Genomic DNA, 18,166 nt, shown 5'->3' on the forward strand with positions numbered 1-18,166 from the left:
CAGATGTCAGTCTGTGCTGCTTTGTTATTGTTGCGTTCATTTTGCATTATTTAAACAGTTTTTGAGATATGTTGCATAATTTTAATTTTAAAATATATTGATGCCTCATAAACTAGGAATTCAAGTTACAAGTTCGACAAAATTTTAACAAAAGTATTTACGATATCAAACTATTCTGTTGACGACAGATTTTTCAGAACATGTTTCGTGAAAGGCTCGTTTATTTGCTCACTGCGCATGCGCAAAAGCAAGGTCTTGTTATGCGAAGATTTCCGCGTCCGCTTCACTCGCACTCCCCTCTGCGCGGCGACAGCTGCGCCCGATCGTCTCTCTGAGAAACGGGCGACGCTGGTTAGGGGGTGAGTCGGGTCGACTTTCACGAGGAACGCGTCGAGGGGCACTAGGGTTGTTGTTCGTCGAGCAGTGAGGTGCGGATTAGTCGCGTGCGCGAGGCTAAGTGCTCCGGAGGTGTGTCGTGTGTCTCAACCTGTGCTCCGCGTTGCGTTGTGAAAGTTCTCTCTGAGAATAAGTGAAATCTTGTTCTCTAGTGTTTCTGAATTTCAATTATCAAGCAGCAAAGCTAGAAGAAATTTGGAACCGCTCAAGCTCTAGCCAGCAAGCAGGTCAGTACGAATGCTCTCCAGGCTGAGGTCCAATGTCGATTCCGGAATGTGTTGATGTGGCAGTGGGTAATTGGGCTGTGACTTCAATTTTTTCAGTCCTCATCATGCTTCAATGCATTAGTAATTTTTATTTAATCATTTCAGCATTTTTTCCTTTTTACAAGCATACTGTTTCTATCCTGAAGTGCTAAACTGACTGAACCCTTCTTGACGTGGCACCTTGAGCTGTTCTGTGCTATTCATTTCAATTTTGATAGGCTATGGCCATTGTTTTCTCTTTAGGAATAATGTTATCTTTTTTCATTGCCTATTACATTTTCAATAACTTTCAAAAGTTCTGTAAGCCAGTTGAGATGTTTAAACTCCTTGAAAATAGCTTTTCAGCTTGTTGGAAACCTATTCTATTCTTGCATAATGGGTACCTACCTGCTACACCTTTGTCAGCATGCTCTCTGAGTGATAGAAATGTGATTCAGTGATGGTCTTCTGCTGGTTATCAATTTAGTCTTGCTCGATTTTTTTTTCCTTTCTAGCCATAAATGATATTTTGAATTAGACTTGATATAAAACTTGCACCCTTGCCACTCTCCAGCTCTTACAAGAGTTGGAACTTGGATTTGATGCAGACTATTTACAATTTCTTCATACTTCGTAGTCCCATCATTAGGTACCTATTCAATTCAGCTATATTGTTTATGTTATCTTTTTATTTTGTGTGAATGCTCACTTCTAATGATTTTTAGAATCTACATGTGCCCTATGCACTCACTACATCCTACATATATCTTCTTTAATTGCGATTATAGCAGATTTTTCTCGTTCGAAACTGGAGAAGTTCCCTTCGGTCGTCGGTAATGGGTCTGATTTGAAAGTTGGCCCGTTACATCAGCCAGCTGTACGCCAGTAGGGTCGTCACTTGCCGATCGGTCGCGAGGCATACACCGTAGGGAGGTCGCTGATCGATGACGCTGCTTGGTTGAAACGAAGCATTCACAAACCCTTGGAGGGTCTTCGTTTCACACCGATTATGGAGCTAAATCACCGTTACCTGATGACTCTCTTGTGTATCGTTTTATTCATTTGTCTGTGAATGGAGTGGATGGGATCCAGCCGGTGGAGTACCGAAGTATTAAAGTAACCTTTCACCGTCAAAGTCCCCGGAAAACTGGCAAACACAAGAACGTCATCAGCATCGAATTCTTACGAAGAAGTCTTGTTCGCAAACACCCACCGTGGACCTCAGCGTCTTGGACGTCGTGTCCTTGGTGCTGCCGGCCGCCATTATGTCTGCCCTAATCCGCGCCGCCCTGCCGGCCGTTTTTGCCACTCCGCGGAGGGCTTTGTAGGGCCCGCTGTTAGCCATCTATCGGAGCCCGGAAATGGAGAGATGACCTGGCCTCGAGGCCTTCAACTCCCAAGACAAACATCTGCACGGCGGAGATGGACGTTTCAGTATGCACGCGGCTCGCGGCCTCTGTCGGCGCTTCCCTCCCGTTCACTTTGTCACAAGAACTGGCTCACCTCAGCCGAGAGGCGGCCGGCGTGTCCGAGAGGAATGTCCCGCGCCGAGCAGCACTCCGGCCGGTTCTTTTTGCTCGTGTCAATCGGGCTGGCTGCGTGTTGTGTACTTACTAACAACTCGTCGCATATCGTGGCACGTCAGGGTCGTTTGCCGCCACCCTGCGCTCTGTAGACGGGTTATGCACGGTGGGCTATCTAGCAGCGAGTGATGGATGTCTTCTGACGCGAGCTCTGACGAGCCGTCCCGTGTCCGCGTCCCGGCGAGCCGTGGCGGGCCGCCATGGCCGCGGCGGGACCTCGAGACTGGAATGTGTTCCGAGGACAGTTGGCCATAGCTCTTACCATATAGGTCGCGAGAAGTGACAGGGCGCCCGTTTCGGTGGGACGCGTGGACGTTTTATACATGGAAATCGTGCGCACGTGGGATCTCACACTCCTCCGTATCGATATGGAATAATTGCATGTTAACAACCAATATATGAGGATAAAGATGCCAACTTTATGACCAGTTTGACGTCAAACCTATTGCTTTTCCCTAACAAGTGTGTTACTGTTATCTCATGTGCTATTTTGGATTTTGTTTCGTTCTTTATTTGTCGTTTTCCCTAGCAATCCTTAACACCCTTTTTGCCCGCTATGTCTAATCTGCTGTTTCGTTCAGCTGAAGTTGATATTTTAACCTCCGTCTTCTCGCCCTATCCCGTGCTCCGAGTGAACCCAACCCAACCTGACCTGCCTCTCTCCGCTTTTGCAGGTGTCTCGGCGTGCCGCCGCCCCTCCGATGGCCGTGGTCGGCACACGCAGCTCCCGGCAGTGCATGATGGCGTTCCACGCAGTGAACGGGCCCCACAACGCCATCCTGGCCGCCGCGCAGCCCACCTTCTCGTCAGTAGTGCCCACGGACGCGCAGCCCGACAGGCCCATCGGCTACGGCGCGTTCGGTGTCGTCTGGTGAGTAGAACCTCTGGGGTAGCTGTAGCAGTGGGGTGGGGTGGTTACGATGCTGGAAGAGTATGATGGATATACGGTACAGTCTAATGGTTGGAGTGTGAGATGTTTTTCGTCTCTCACTGAGAAAGAAAGGTTGGGGACCGTAAATATGCTTCAGTGGAGCCTAATTGTTGAAAATGTAGTGGTATGCCTTAGTCCGGGGTATGCACTAAACCCCAGAGTCTTATGTAAATCTGTCTATGATGGGCGATATCTGGTAGGTGTATATGCGAGTCGCCATCTGGACGTTGGTGCCTTTCAGAGCCGCATTGCAGAACTGAATGTCCGATATGTCGCGTCACTGCCGAGCACCGTTTCCCTCGCTGGAGCTCAGACAAGGAAGTTATTCCAATGTCAGTGTCCGGATTCGATACGTGGAAATGGACCGGTGCCGTCCTGATGGTAATCGATAGCGGTCCTCGCTCCCCATCCTGTCGTGGAGGTTTAGAGAGCACTGGTCGTCACCGACTGGACCTCTAAATCGTGGGTCACAGCTGCTAACGAGAGACGACCAGCAGCTCAGCGACGGACGGCCCGCGGCTGCCGGGTGATGTCCAACCGTCGGACAGCCGCGGGGATGGATGGGAACTGGGATGGGTAATGGAAAGGGAGCAGCCCTGATTGCTGTCTGCTGTGCTGCAGAGAGAAAACCCATTCACAGTCGATCATTAGCTGGAAGTTTAATGTTTTGATAAGCGAATTTTTGGTGGGCTTGGTCGTGGCAACTTCTACATATATGTCCACTCCGCTATGTCTGTCACAGCCCATGTTCACAAACGAACACCGTCGCCCCCTCCTCGCCAGTCACCGGAGACCAGTATGTCGGTTCTCGATACGCCCAGTAGTGCTAACTTTGGGAAATACCTGGTCATACCGGCTGCATAATCCATGACGTCGGTGGCCATGTTCGACGGTTTTCCTGTTTACTTTTGGCTGCCGAAGGTGGTGTGCTTGACTATGAATTGCGCGCCAGTTGTTGCGATGACTCATGGCAGTTTTGGAAGCTTACCCGTGCGTTCGTCGTAAGCCATGTAAAGTTCAGATATATCAGATTATAATGTGTCTGTTACAGGCAATGTGTGGAATCAGGCATTCTATAGAATGCCTAGGCATTCTATAGAATGCCTGACCGACCAGGCATTCTATAGAATCCCTAGGTATTCTATAGAATCCCTGACTGCTTAGGCATTCTATAGAATGCCTGGCTTAAGCTCCCAGGCATTCTATAGAATGCCTAAGTATTTTGATTGTCCGAAACACACTTCGAAAATTAGGGGTCAGTGGCAGTAATGCTATTTGTTTACCTAATTTTCATTGTTGGCCTAGGCCGGTCGTCACCTCACACCATTTCAGGGCAATGAGCTGAGAGGAAGCGAGGGAGGTATTGGGCTATGCCGACCACCAAATGGTGCGCCGCAAGCAACAGCTGATCCAATTCCGTTGGCACGGGAGAGCCACGGCGCAAGGCACGCGGGAGAGTCACAGGCCAACCAGTCGCTTAAACGGTTACCCTCGGAGGATTATGCTGCTACAGATACGAAGCTGCATTAGAAGAGTGTTGGCTGGGAGGGTGGACCGTAGGCTTGAATCGAAAGTGATTGCGAATGACGATGGTTTTGTTCTGATGTTAGAAATGAAGGTGAAAAATACACCAAAGGTCACATTTTATGTCGTCATAAGCACTTCGTGTAACGACTCTCAATATACATACATGGACAGCTCAACCTACACCGTAATGTCAGGGAATAACCTGAATAAATGGTTCATTATTCCACGTCTGGGCGGTGGCCCGGCCGTAACAAGAGCCGGATTAGGTGTTGTTCGATCTCCCCTTCCAGCTTGACTTCTGGGCCATGCGGTATTCGAAAGGTCGTCAAAGACTCAAAATTATGAAATTTTACTTCAGTTCTTCTTTGGCAATGTTCGAAAGGGTGCCATTTCTAAAACAAATAGCTAAGCCATTTTTTAGGTCAGCCCAATTTTTGTCCATTTTTGGCTCGTAGCCGTTTTCTTCAGTTTGACCTTAAATCAATTCCTTAGAAGGCAAACACCTCCAAAAATGGACGATTTGTCAATTTTTTTCTGTGTATTTTTTTTTTTTTTTTTACCAAAGGCGTTTCCGATATTGACATTACCACCATCGTCTTTCTAGCGTTAAGATAAATACTCTGTACTCTCAGAATGAAATCCTGATACAATTTGACCTAATAAGGTCAGATTGAATACCTGACCGGAAAATTTGACTGAATGAACATTTGACTGAATGAACATAAATAGCTGAACGCAAGGTAGCCTGGCAGAAAATAATACTGTTACATGTCGGTCTGTGCTCATAATCTTATACAACATACAATATATGTTGGAAAGATTCGTGTATTTCCTAGGCATTCTATAGAATGCCTGAAAATCAGGCATTCTTTAGAATGCCTAGGGATTCTATAGAATCCCTGGTGGGTCAGGCATTCTATAGAATACCTAGGGATTCTATAGAATGCCTGGTCGGTCAGGCATTCTATAGAATGCCTAGGCATTCTATAGAATGCCTGATTCCACACATTGCCTGTAACATGTCGATTGGTTAGCTGAGGTAAGCCTGTGTAATGAAGAGAATAGCCAGATTACGGGGAGTGAAGTCTCGCTGGTACCGAATCCAGTACTGACTCGCCCCGGGCGCTGTCCACGAGGGCGGAGCTGCGCGTTCGCTTTCGTTGGTCGCCAGCCCGGCCGGCGGCGCCAGCTCGCTGGTGACCTGGTGACCCACTTCAGATGGGCCGGCGTCCACGCACCGCCAGAAAGCGAGAGCCACGCTGGTCGCTCGTCCGACCTGCTCTGACGCGTATCGTCCCCCGACTTTCTCATCCATCCGCTGGTCGCAGTCTGTCCCTTTGCGCTCTCTCGCGTCGTCTTCCTGCGGCCCTGCCTATTTATCCCTCCCAGCCGCGCGGTGGCCTCGGCGCAGAGGAGGTGGCGGGTGTTTTGAAGACGGCGCGGGCCGGTCCGGCAGTTCCCGAGCCATCCTACGACTACCATCTGCTGCCGTTCAGACGGCGAAAATAGGCCGACCCGCCCCCTGTCCGCCGACCCGGCGTTCTCGATGTGTTTGCGCGCGACGACTCTCCGGGGCTTCTCAGGACCGGGTGGCCGCTCCTGCCCACCTGTACCGCCGTGTTTGTGCGCGTGTTTGCCGGCTCTGAGGAGCCGAGGGTCGGCCGGACGGACTGCGGTGAAAGGAGGGACTGGCTTGTGGGAGGGGCTGGCCAGGACTCGGCAGACAGGATCAACAAACGCTAAAGAGGCGAGGAGGGGACGGGGGGAGGCTAATAGAGACAAACAAGTCGCCGGATAGAGTAGCTGACCGCTGTACCTCGTAATGATGATGTGCTCAAATTCCTTCATGTGATGATCAGCACTCTGACCTGAGTAAGTCACACCGTCCAGTAAGATCCGTATTGCTCGGTACGGACGAGCCGGGCTTACATCTAAGAGGGCGTACCGAGGGAGAGAGTTTGAGTGATGGCGTGCGCGCGCGGCAGCACTTAGCCTTGGTGCCATCCCTGCCCGCCCGCCCGCCGGGTGAGAGAGTGCCGGGTCAGGGGGTACGTCAGTAGACCAATGGCGCCGAGCGGCGTCTAACCTCTGCATCCACTGCACGACCTCTGCTGTCCTTAGCAGGTCCTGAAAGCGGCACCGCTCAATTGATCATGTTGATTTCGGTGTAACGTAAGCTGAGGAGACAGGCGACTCATCCCGCCGCGTCCCGTCTCCGCTGAGCTGAGCCCCAGTGTCCCGCAGTGGTGATGTGGTGGGCAGAGCTCATTGGCACCCCTCTACGGTCGGTCACGACCTCTTGGTGCGGTGGCGCCCCGGCTGCAGACCTCTACACCATGACCCCGTATCGTGCGGCGCGGCGCGGCCGTCAGCGCTGCACGCCGCCCCACGCGTCCCATCAATTTTCACTGCGGCGTCCCTGCCGTCTAGTCGACACAGCCCGGCGCGTGTAGCCCATCGCTGGCTCTCAGTCCCAGTCCGTGTGAGTCAGGCTGGCTCAGCCGGGCCGATTGGGCGCAGCCGGTCCCGACCGGCTGGGTGACGCCACTCGTCGCGGCTCTGATTGCCTAACCCAGTTGGTGTGTGGCCGCCAGCGCGTGGCCGCTGGGCCGGCCGAGGTCGGTCGGTGGGTGACGCGCTGGGTCGACCGTCCCACCGCGTCCCCGGGTGCCCTCGAGCGGCGCTGGGCGGCCGGTGGCCGAGCTGCCGCGGCCGCCGGTGACCGGATGCCGTCCGTTTGGAGGCCGGCTGCTCGCCAGCCGCCGGCGACTGACCTCCAGCTCGGCGCCGGCGTCGGGCCTGCCTTTGTGCGCGACGCCGGGCAGGTGTGTGCGCGTTCGCAGCCACCACCTGCTGATAACGCGCCGGAGACGCGGCGGGCTGGTCTTCACGGCCGCCCGGCCCGCCCCGCCGCCGCCCGCCGGCCTGTCCCGCCGCCGACAGCCGCCCTTTGTCGTCTGGTCTGCTTGGTCTGCCGCGGAGACGGGCTCGAGTTGCGACTGGGACAGCTGCCCTCCATTGGTGACCTCACCCTACGCTCCCGAAATGTCTTTGGCAAAGCAGGCGGCGCTTTCCTGATCTGGGATGTATTTCATGTTCTGCGCGTTAGTAGTGGAACGGCAAAACAATAGCTACTGCCCTCAATGAGTGGCTGTAAATGGGCTGCTTATCGGGTGATCTGCTTTCAACGTGTGGCTCAACAAATAAGCGGGAACGCTCTCCACCAGCCTGGCTAGATTTATATTTAATTGATTTGTGCATCCAAATTGTTATTTGCTCTTCTGCTGCCTCCATCGTACGCTAAATTGCAGGACTCCGCGCAGTGCTGGACTAGTCTAGTCGAAATCGGACCTCGACATGTTTTTTTTTTCGTCTGACAGCCTCCCCGGCATGGAATGGTATCTCAATGCCCTCTCTCTGCCGCCCTGTGTTGTCATAAGGGACGGCTGCCGCTGGTCTGGCGGCTGACGGCGGGTCTGTAAATAGTCCCTCCCCTGTTATGGAGAGCGGCGGTGCGGTCGCACCACCGACCGGCTCGTTGGCGGGTATTGATTGGCGGACCGTTCCCACGCCCCGTCCCGTCCCCGGTTGTGCCTGGCTGCCTCCCAAACGCACCAGAGACGCCCCTGAGGCGTACCTCGAGGCGCCTAGAAGTAGAATGTACTGAGAGTACACCAGAGACTCACTTTGTCAGAGCCCAGAGGCGCTCTCACACCGAGAGCCACCCGAATCGTACACGATTATTATAAATGCGTACATCACCCTGTGGCGTCCTCGCTACTGCGTGGGTCGGCCTCATATGGGCTGTTGTTTACATCTCCGGACTGATGGTCGGGTCTCGATAGTGACCGGATACCGCGTCCCATTTAGAGACTGTGAAATCGAACCTGCCCCGCAGACGAGAAAGTCGAGCAATCGACGCATGCCATCCCTCAACTCGTTACGCTCGCCGCCGGGGGCAATGCCGGGCGTGTATTGTTTCTCTAAGAGCCGGCCGTGGCTGGTAGCTCTCTCTCTCGGTGTGGGTCGCTGCGGGGTAGCTCTGCGTGTCGATCGTGATCCCGCGCCGTGACTCACAGCTGCTGGGGGTGCCGGGAAGTGAGGGTCGGTCACTCCACATCCCCGGGAGTTGTGGTCAGCGGGGCGCGACCACACTGTGCCGCCCCGCCGCCGCTCGGAGCAGGGTGGTGGTCTGGCGCCGGGGACTGGGACCGACCTTCTGATAATGGCCGGGGCCATTGTACTGCCGGGAAGCGATCAGCACCGCGCTGACAGCTGTCAGGTCGGGTTCAAGGTGTGGACTGAACTGTCGGCAGCATTGGCTGGGATGTGGCGAGGGCCTCGAGGAGTGTTGGCAAGGGCACCGGACTGTGGGCGGAGGGGGTGGTGATGTGCCAGCGTACCGGCACCGACCCATTGCGGTAGTCGATCGGTAGAACCAACTGGTCGGTCTTTGTGACCTGCTCCGCCGCCCGGCCTTTGACCGGGCGGCCCAACTCTTTGTTGCCGTTCGGGGGACCGTTCCACGTGGCGATTTCCGGCGATGACGTTCGTCCGAAGCCGTCAACGACGTCTCTTCCGAGCACCGGCGGCGGACGGTCGCTGCACGGCTGACGCCCGCCGGACAGCCCAGCCCCGGTACTGTGTAGCGGGGCGATAACCGGCACCGCTGCCGGTAAACCGTGATAGCCCCGTCCCGCCTGGAGGGGGCCGAAAGGTCACGGCGGCTGGACGTTCCCTATCTGTGCCGGTCTTATCACGGGGGCTTGGAGCCACACCGTGATTCGTGAGAAGCAACGCTGGCTGACCGTGGTCAGAACACAGGAATGTCGGTCGAGACAGGCCGCCGCTGGTGGCGCCATGAATGGACCACCCGCTCTCTGCTGCTGCCGTGACGTCACTCCGGCCACCGGGGGTGACGTCACGGCACGGCTCTCACGCCGGCCGGCCGGCCGTGCCGGACTGGTTTTGGGCGGACAAAGAGCGCTGTTGGACGGCGCCATAGCAGAGCTGACGGCAAGGTCAGCTGTGTCGACAGCAGCCCGACAGCGGCCCGACGGCGGCCGTGGCTCCGACAGGAGTTGGGATTCACAACTACCGTCACGGCCGACATGGCCGTCACGATGTCGATCCGTCGCCGATCGGTCACCACCACGTGACTTTATCATGTTAGTGCTGGAGTTTCCGACGACCGGCCTGGCTCACGGGAATTTGGTCAGTCGTCTGGCGCTACCGTGTCGAGCGATGTCTGACTCGGCCGGGCGATCTGCGTCATACACCAGTGGGCGGGGTCGGGCGGCCCGGCGCGTCACAAACGTTCGTCACGCGTCACACTGGTCTGCCACGTGCCTTCCCGGACCGAGTGCCCGGCTAGTCAGCGTTTCCGATGCTGCCGGCCCGGTAGCGCGGGGCTGGCCCGGCGTGGAACTCATAGTCATGGTCAGCGCCAGCAACATGCCCGCGGCGATGGACGGGCGGACGGACGGGGGGTGGGTGGGTGGCGGTCGGAAGGGAAACGGATGGTCGATTTGTGCATGAAGGCAGGATACTCTCTTCCCCTCACGTTACGCCATAAGAGTTTAGAAATCGGCTTCCGGCTCAGCAAACCTTTCCGGTCATATGTCCTGCACTTGTCGCTCACCCAGCCTGACTCATATGAACAGGCATGTGTTTGTTGGTTTGCTGGTCTGTCTGTCCGTTCGTCTGTCTGCCCGTTTGTTCCCAGCGCGGCCGTTCGGTCGTCGTTCGGTCGATCTAGCGGTCGAGTGGTCACTGGCGCGGTCTGACGGAGCTCCCAGCTCGCCCTGCGACCGCACGAGGCCCGTTGCCGTGCCGTGCGCCGGCCCCGGGCCAGGGACCGCGGCCGCGGCCCGGCCTCATCTGGCCACTGATCCACCGCCCCGATCTTGATTGTTGTCCGCTCGTGAGGCCCGGATTGCGACCCGCTGGAAATTCGTTGATTCGTGCAGCGCTGAGCCTCAGTTCCGTGTGCTCTGAGGGCTGGATGCAAATGCATCTCACAGCTGAGTGAATGCTCGGAACTGATAACAGAGTTGAGTGACTGGTGTGGGTAGCTTTGTTGGCCTTTGGTGGTGCATGGTTTTCAGGCTGAATGGCTAGATCGGGAATCGGATTTCTTCGTGAGTGTATGTGGGTATTTCCTGGGTGAGAGGTATAATAAAGACACATCTACCCAGATGTCGGTATACGCACTAGCCAGATAAATTGGTAAGTACCCTAATGGTTCTCAGCGCATTGCGTAGGTGCGCGCGTTGCTATTCATACCAGGGATAATGTATCGCTCCTGACGATGCGGAGTAGGCGTAAGAGCAACCGGAGCCGGTGCCAGGTCGTGGGTTGCAGGGAGTCCCTGTGCTGGGAGTGACTGGATCCGTCCCATTTCGTCAGCTCCCCCGCCGGTCCCCGCCACGGCCGATGCCCTCTCAGGCGGCGGCAAAAACGGCGTGCTCGCCGCCATGGCAGAGGCATGTCCGGCGCCGCGCGCCCCATACGGCGGCGGTGCACCTATTGGCTGGGACGCTGGCGGTTGAGCGCGCATGAGAGGCTTCCCTTGGCGGCGGGGGTTGGGACGGTGAGGCGTGTTTTCCCTTCGTTTTTCCGGTGAGCAGGTCTGGCCAGGGTCAGGTCGGCCAGTCCGGCCGACGGGTCTGGCCGGGGTCGGCGGGATAAACACGCCACTTGGGTCGAGGTCAGACGGGTGAGATCCAGGTTGGCTGCAATGTTCCCTGTTCTGCCGTTCTGGCCTGGCTACTAGTACTGTCGACGGGAGCACTGGTGTGGGGCCTGTCGATCTGGGACCACAGGCCTGTGAGGCGTGCTCTCCGCCACGTGCTCTGTAGACTCCGCCCCGCTGGAGCTCCCCTGGAGCGCTCCAAACTCTGGTTGCCACGGCCCAGCTCCGTAGTTCCGCCTCAGAGTTCCAGCGGTGCCACTGGAGGAAAATCCGGGCATACTCGCGCCCGCACACATGTGTCGGATACGCGGAATGGTTGGGGACGCTGTGACATGCCGCGAGCCATCTGCGTGCCACCGGATCCGTATCCCCTGCAGCGCTGAGCCTCCATTCTAAGACACGGATGCGACCTAGCTCCGGGTTGGGAACAGTTGGTATCCGATCTCTGTTGTTGCGTCTCTATGGCTGAGACAGCAACCTTGGCGACCATGGGTGACTGTGAACGGTCAGTTCCGTGTAAAAGACCCGGGCTGGTTCGACATTTACTGGGTACTGAGAGGTAGGCGCTTGAATGAAACCGCGACTAGCTAGCTGACTACTACTGACTGATTCACATATCTAATGATTCACTTCACTAAGTCATTTTCTCGCTGACTGTATGATTGTAGCTCTCTGACTCGGCGGCTTGACTCGGTGACTGTGACTCGGTTACTGACTCGATGACTATGACTCGGCCTGGTCCGGCTGTCTCCTACACGGCCGTGGCGTTATGATGGTCTGGTCACGGTTAGCGCCCGGCTGCCCCCTCTGGTCACGGTTAGCGCCCGATCGGGACGACGGTGAGAACAGGGCGCCTGGGGCGATTTGATCAAGGTTCGTTAAATTTACACGTGACGTTTGGCACATGGAATGCCGTGACGTACACGTGACGTTTGGCACATGGAGGGAGAAGTTCCAAATGTCACGTGACTAATATGCCCTCCGGCGCCCTGTTTTCACCGGCGTCCCCCGATCGGCTGTGGTCCTGTCACGGCCCATCGGCGACCGGCGCCTGTCAGTCCTCGCTCGGCCGCTTCTAGAGATGGCGACGTGACCCTGTGATGACTTGGGTGCTGCCGCGGGCAATGGACTCTTCCATACAACCTCTTGTCGCTGTTGCTAGCTCTTCTTGTCAGTCTTTGTTGTTAGTGCTATTACTTTGACGAGTTTGCTTGACGGTGTGTCTTGGGCAGTATCAGAGGGTCAGGCAAGTGTGTCGTCTGCTGAGTGCTGAGCTATGCTGGCCAATGCTTAGCTCGGTGAACGGTGCTAGCCGTTCGGCCATGTTTTACATGTTGAGTCATGGTGTGTCATGCCATTCTGTAATGTCGGTGCGTGCAGCTGCGCCTTAGGCCAGCACGACCACTCGGCGTGCTGCTAAGCCTATGCGTTATGCCCACGTCGGGCCACAACTCGTGTAGACCTCTGCGCAGTGGGCGCCACGCACTACGCAGCGGGCGCACGCAGCTCTCTCTCCGGCCTCTCTCCGCTCGGCCGAGCGCCAGCGGCGCCGATTCACGTCAAGGCTGAGGTGGAGCGGCAGCTCTCGCCGGCGCGGCCCAGGGCCACCGCTGCCGAGCGCACCCGGACAGGGGCGGGCGCGGTGCGGCACGGCGACGGGACACGACAGCCGCAGCCGGCAACCGACGGCGGGGCGGCGGCGTTCGTTGCCCCTCCGTCGCGTCGCTGAAACCCAAACCGCCGCGCGGCTGGCTGGCCGTCCCCTCGACAGATGCCGGCTGCCGCTGGGGACCGACGGGGGATGTATGTGGCGGGTACCGACGAGGCCGTCCGTAGCGACGGAACGGACCGCGAGAGCACGGGGAGGGCGACGGCAGACAAATGGGGCGGTCGACTGTGGCGGATGCAGACTGGCCGGCTAGACAGGGGGGGGGGGGGAGCTCGTGTGGTGTCTGGACCGCAAACGGCAATTTTACACACCAGACAGTGCTAGTGAAACTGTGATACACTGTCTGGTGGATGACTGCACTGGTGGGGTTTGAGGGACCAATAAGGTCAGAGAAGCACCCGGACCGACCAGAGCGGTGTACTGACCGGTCACGCCCCTGTGGACCGTCACAACGCCGACGTATCGGTCATCTGTCGCGTTACAGAGACGTCTGTCACATGGCTGTCACGCGGCTGTCAGACGGCCGTGCCCAGCCGGCTGTATCGCTGCGGCCGTCCGAGTCTATCGGTACCGGACGCGCCGGACGACCGCGCAGCTGCGCCGTCTCACCTTGGGCGCTGCTGTGCGGCTCGCCGGCTCGCGTTTTTGTCGCACAGCGGGCGCAGCAAAGCTGGACGGTGAGCGACGCCGAAAAACGGACCCCATCGGCCGATGTTTGGCCGTCCGGGCTCACAGCGAGCGTGGGAGACTGTGGACTGTGGAGCCAGCGAAGCGCGTCCTTTCGTCCCCGGACGCCCGTTGGCGAACACGGTCCGTGCTGCTGTGCCGAGTCCTTGATGTCGGACTGCAGTTTCAGAGCGCGCGGCGCGGCCGCGGAGCCGGGCCACGCGTGGGGTCCGCCCTGTGCCGTGTTTACTGGCCGCTCTGAGACCGGTCTAATTTTGGGGCGCCGGCCGGCAGTGTTTGCGCGTGTATGGCGTGCAGACTGTGTGTGGGAGCTGCGTACTGCGACACTGAATGGCCGCTCGGCCACACTGGGGATCCGGGAGGGCAGATACCAGATGACAGATGGGTGGCAGCATCGAATGAGCGTCCTGAGGAATGGGAAGAGGGCCGGCGTCCGGGCGACCGACGCTCGAATGTGATGGATGGCCTAACGTGACCGGCCCGGCCGTGCTGCCGCTCACTTCCTCTCCCTGTCCGACGGCGTCCCACCAGAAAAAGACGACCTTGTCCTGTCGCTGGCACGGCCGCCTCTGTGACGCGATCTCGTCGGTTGTTTGTTCGTCTCTGCTGTTGTGTTGCGCGCTGTCAAGGCCTAGCCGGCTAACAAGTCGTCATGTTGTGTTTCCGATGTTTCAGGGCCGTCACAGACCCACGAGACGGCAAACGAGTGGCGCTGAAGAAAATGCCTAACGTCTTCCAGACCCTGGTTTCTGCCAAGCGCGTCTTCAGAGAGCTCAAGATGCTCTGTTTCTTCAAACACGACAACGTAAGTAGAATTAGTGCCGATGCTGGATCGTGGAAGCTCGAGCTAGTTGGGGCTCTGTATTGAGTGTGGGGCGGGGCGGTCGGGGAGGGGGAGGGGGTCGAGCCGAGGACGCCATCAGCTGATCGCTCGGGGAGCATTCATTCTGGCCAGGGTTCATAATGTCCAGGGTACGCTATGCCCAGTGTCAAAATGGCCAGTGCCTTGAATGGGCCAGAGTTCATAATGTCCAGGGATTGCATGGTCCAAATGTGGCCAACTGGCTGCAGATAGGGTATATTCAAAGAGGCCAGGGTTCATAATGTCCAGGGCACGATGTGTCCAGTGTTCAAAATGGCCAGGGTTCATAATGTCCAGGGCACGATGTGTCCAGTATTCGAAATGGCCAGGGTTCATAATGTCCAGGGCACGATGTGTCCAGTGTTCAAAATGGCCAGTGCCTTGAATGGGCCAAAGTTCATAATGTCCAGGGATTACATAGTCACTGAAAGTGACGTCATTATGTAAAAAACACGGAATCAGCTCAATGCAAAGCAGTGCAGTGCCGAAGGCAATGCCTTAGGAGAGATTACAGGCAATAGTAAATCAAATATTTTTAGGTTAAGTGGTTATGTATCTGGCTTCAGGCCGAAGGCCTGAAGCCTGATGCATAACCACTTAACCTAAAAATATTTGATTTACTATTGCTTGCAATCTATTCATGCGAGAAACTTTTTCCTTATCCCTGGTAGGCAAACATCATTACCTTAGGTTAGGTTAGGTTAGGTTAGGTTAGGTTAGGTTAGGTTAGGTTAGGTTAGGTTAGGTTAGGTTAGGTTAGGTTAGGTTAGGTTAGGTTAGGTTAGGTTAGGTTAGGTTAGGTTAGGTTAGGTTAGGTTTGGTTGGGTTGCGTTGACTATGTAATCCCTGGACACTATGAACTCTGGCCCATTCAAGGCACTGGCCATTTTGAACACTGGACACATCGTGCCCTGGACATTATGAACCCTGGCCTTTTCGAACACTGGACACATCGTGCCCTGGACATTATGAACCCTGGCCATTTTGAACACTGGACACATCGTGCCCTGGACATTATGAACCCTGGCCTCTTTGAATTTACCCTATCTGCAGCCAGTTGGCCACTTTTGGACCATGTAATCCCTGGACAATGTGAACACTGGCCAATTCAAGGCACTGGCCAATTCGAGCACTGGACACATTGTGCCCTGGACACTATGAACCCTGGCCTAAATAATACGCACCCGATCGCTCGCCGGCCGCCCCGGCTGAAGTTTGTAGCTGGTCCGCTCGGCGGCGCCACTGATCGAGCCGTCAAGCCGCCATAGGTCTCTCTCTACGTTAGGTCCGTCCAGCATCGTGTTTGTGTTTATCATGCGGGTCGACGACGATGGCCACCAGTTCTCTGGCTAACGGCCGCTCTATGTACGGCATACGGGTCGTCGGGTCGGCGGCGCGGACGCCGCTGACGGGTGACGGCCCGGCCGCCACATGTCGGCTCTTTGTTCGGCTGGCAGCGGGTCCTTGAACCGGCCCGCCGCCGCCGCCGCCGCTCCGACGCCGCCGCCGCCACCGCCGCCACCGCCGCCCGGCCGGCAGCTAATGAAGCGGGCCGCAGCAGCGGCCGACAGACGGCCGGCGAGGGGCGCGAGCGGCCACTCACGGAGACGAACACGGGTGTATGTTGCGCTGCCGTGCCGTTCCTTTCCGTCTGTCGAGCTCACCTCAGCCGGCCGCCGACCGCTGCACGCGCCGCTGCTGCTGCCGGCTGCTGTCAGTGGCCGCTGTCACTGCCCGCTGTGAGAAGTTTTCACTCGAACGGACGGCCTCAGGCGGGGTCGTGCAAGACGCCATTTTGGATTTGATGACAGGCCTCAAATATGGTTTAGGATCAGAATGTAAATGCCGGAGTAATTCAGTTGCGATTTGCTCGTCGTACATAGGCTCGATGTGCGGAAGCGCCTGGCATGCCACATAAATGATGCAGTTTTACGAGTTCTCCGTGCTCTGAGGCGGCGAGCTGCTGCTGCGGACGCGGTCTCGGGGCCAGGTGCGCGTTTGTGCAGGCTGCTAAGGTTGCCAGGTGTCAAATCACACCGATCCGTCTGGGCATGGTGGGCGCGGCAACAGCGTCACGACCTTCGGCAGCGACAGACGTGCGACCACCGTGCTGTGCCGGGTCGCTGTCACCGAACACCAATCAAGTAAAGCTACCGCTCTGACGGCCGGCGGTCAGCCTTTATGACGCGGGAGCTGGCCACTGCCGGTCTCCGGTCGTGCTCGGCTCGTGTTCGGTGTCGGTGGAAAGACACCGCACCGCAGAGGTCAATACCACTGATTGGGCTCACCTCTGTTTCGCGCGTTCTCGCCGCCGCACTAATTACTGGACAGTATCAGTTTGGTAATGATTCTACCGCGATGCACGCCGCGTCATTGGCCGACTCTGACGCTAGTAACGCGTCACGTGCCAGTGTGGCACACGTGACGCCCGGCACGTGAAGCGTTTGATCGCAGTAGTGAGTGGGTCTCATTTCCCGGCAACCGAGTCGGCTGGCTCTGACGTCAGGGCTCGCCCAGTGTCCACTCATCCTTCAATCTCATCATGGCGATTGAAGATCTAAGCACCGTAAAACGATTGTCCTCGGGCTATGGCTATTGTAGCTGGTAGATCGCATGGTGTAGCTCAGTTGCAGAATCAGTGCTATGGTATTGTACAAAGAAAGCCGATTAGCAAAACAAAATTGGGATTGAAGGGATTGCCGAAAGGGTTTCTGAAGCTTTGTGGTGTGGGTTGGGTAATCTGTATGGTGTAGGGCGAGGATTGTCATCGTAAATGCTGTGTTAAACGACAAACGTTGTGCAAGTGTGTTGCCATCCGAAGCACTTTGCAACTGGTGTCATACGAACATTCTGGTTGCAGGCCCAATTTAACGACCATGCACCCGTTTGTGTGTTTCTAGTCTCAAGATATTACTCTTCTTCTGTTATAAAAGTATTAAACTAACTAAACTTATCTGTCTCCTTATTTGACTTTATTGAAGAGTTATGCCGACGAATGGGCCGTGCCATAAACAATCTAACCATTGGTTTACAGTAGCGCGAAACTCCGTCGCCTCGTCACCGCCGGTTTCATGACAAATCGGGGAATTCAGAGGATGGATTCCCTTCCGTGTTTTCCCGTCACAGCTACCCAGTATTGACTATAAAATGATTGGTAACCATCCCACACGTCCATGGAAATTCAAATAGACATCGTCTCAATGGCTTCGCGGAGCGATAACAACTTGATGTCTTCTGCAGAATCTGATGTAAAACATGACTGGAAATGCTTTTAGCTGTCAAGTGTTTTCAGTTCTCGCTTATATTCGTGATATAGAGCGTGCATTTACCCAGCGTTGTGCGGAGAAATAATGAGTGTCAACTGAAGTATATGTTGTTTGCTTGTTCTCGATTCAGTGAGTGAGACTTGTTTCTGTTTGTCTGTCGGCAGGTTCTCTCGGCGTTGGACATCCTGCAGCCTCCACACGTGGACTTCTTCCAGGAAATGTATCCTTTTCGCTGACGGCAAAGGTTTGCTGCTCGATAAATGTCGCCGCTAGCCGTAGGTATGATTGCTTCAGTGTGATGTGGTA

At 56.1% G+C, this 18,166-nt stretch overlaps 1 protein-coding gene across 1 annotated transcript in view; it reads left to right on the forward strand.

Annotated features, from left to right (window-relative positions):
- Window positions 1-251: 251 nt before the first annotated feature.
- Window positions 252-18,166, forward strand: part of LOC122381574 (serine/threonine-protein kinase NLK-like) — a 43,136-nt gene continuing 25,221 nt past the window's right edge. Inside the window, exons 1-4 of the mRNA XM_043365910.1 lie at window positions 252-623; window positions 2,899-3,095; window positions 14,408-14,537; window positions 18,025-18,080. Of these exons, the coding sequence (XP_043221845.1) occupies window positions 2,926-3,095; window positions 14,408-14,537; window positions 18,025-18,080 (356 nt within the window). The 5' untranslated portion in view covers window positions 252-623; window positions 2,899-2,925. The remainder of the gene's footprint in view (window positions 624-2,898; window positions 3,096-14,407; window positions 14,538-18,024; window positions 18,081-18,166) is intronic.

This window comes from Amphibalanus amphitrite, unplaced genomic scaffold, assembly GCF_019059575.1.
Source record: "Amphibalanus amphitrite isolate SeventyFive unplaced genomic scaffold, NRLGWU_Aamphi_draft 000122F_arrow, whole genome shotgun sequence".
NCBI lineage: Eukaryota > Metazoa > Arthropoda > Thecostraca > Balanomorpha > Balanidae > Amphibalanus > Amphibalanus amphitrite.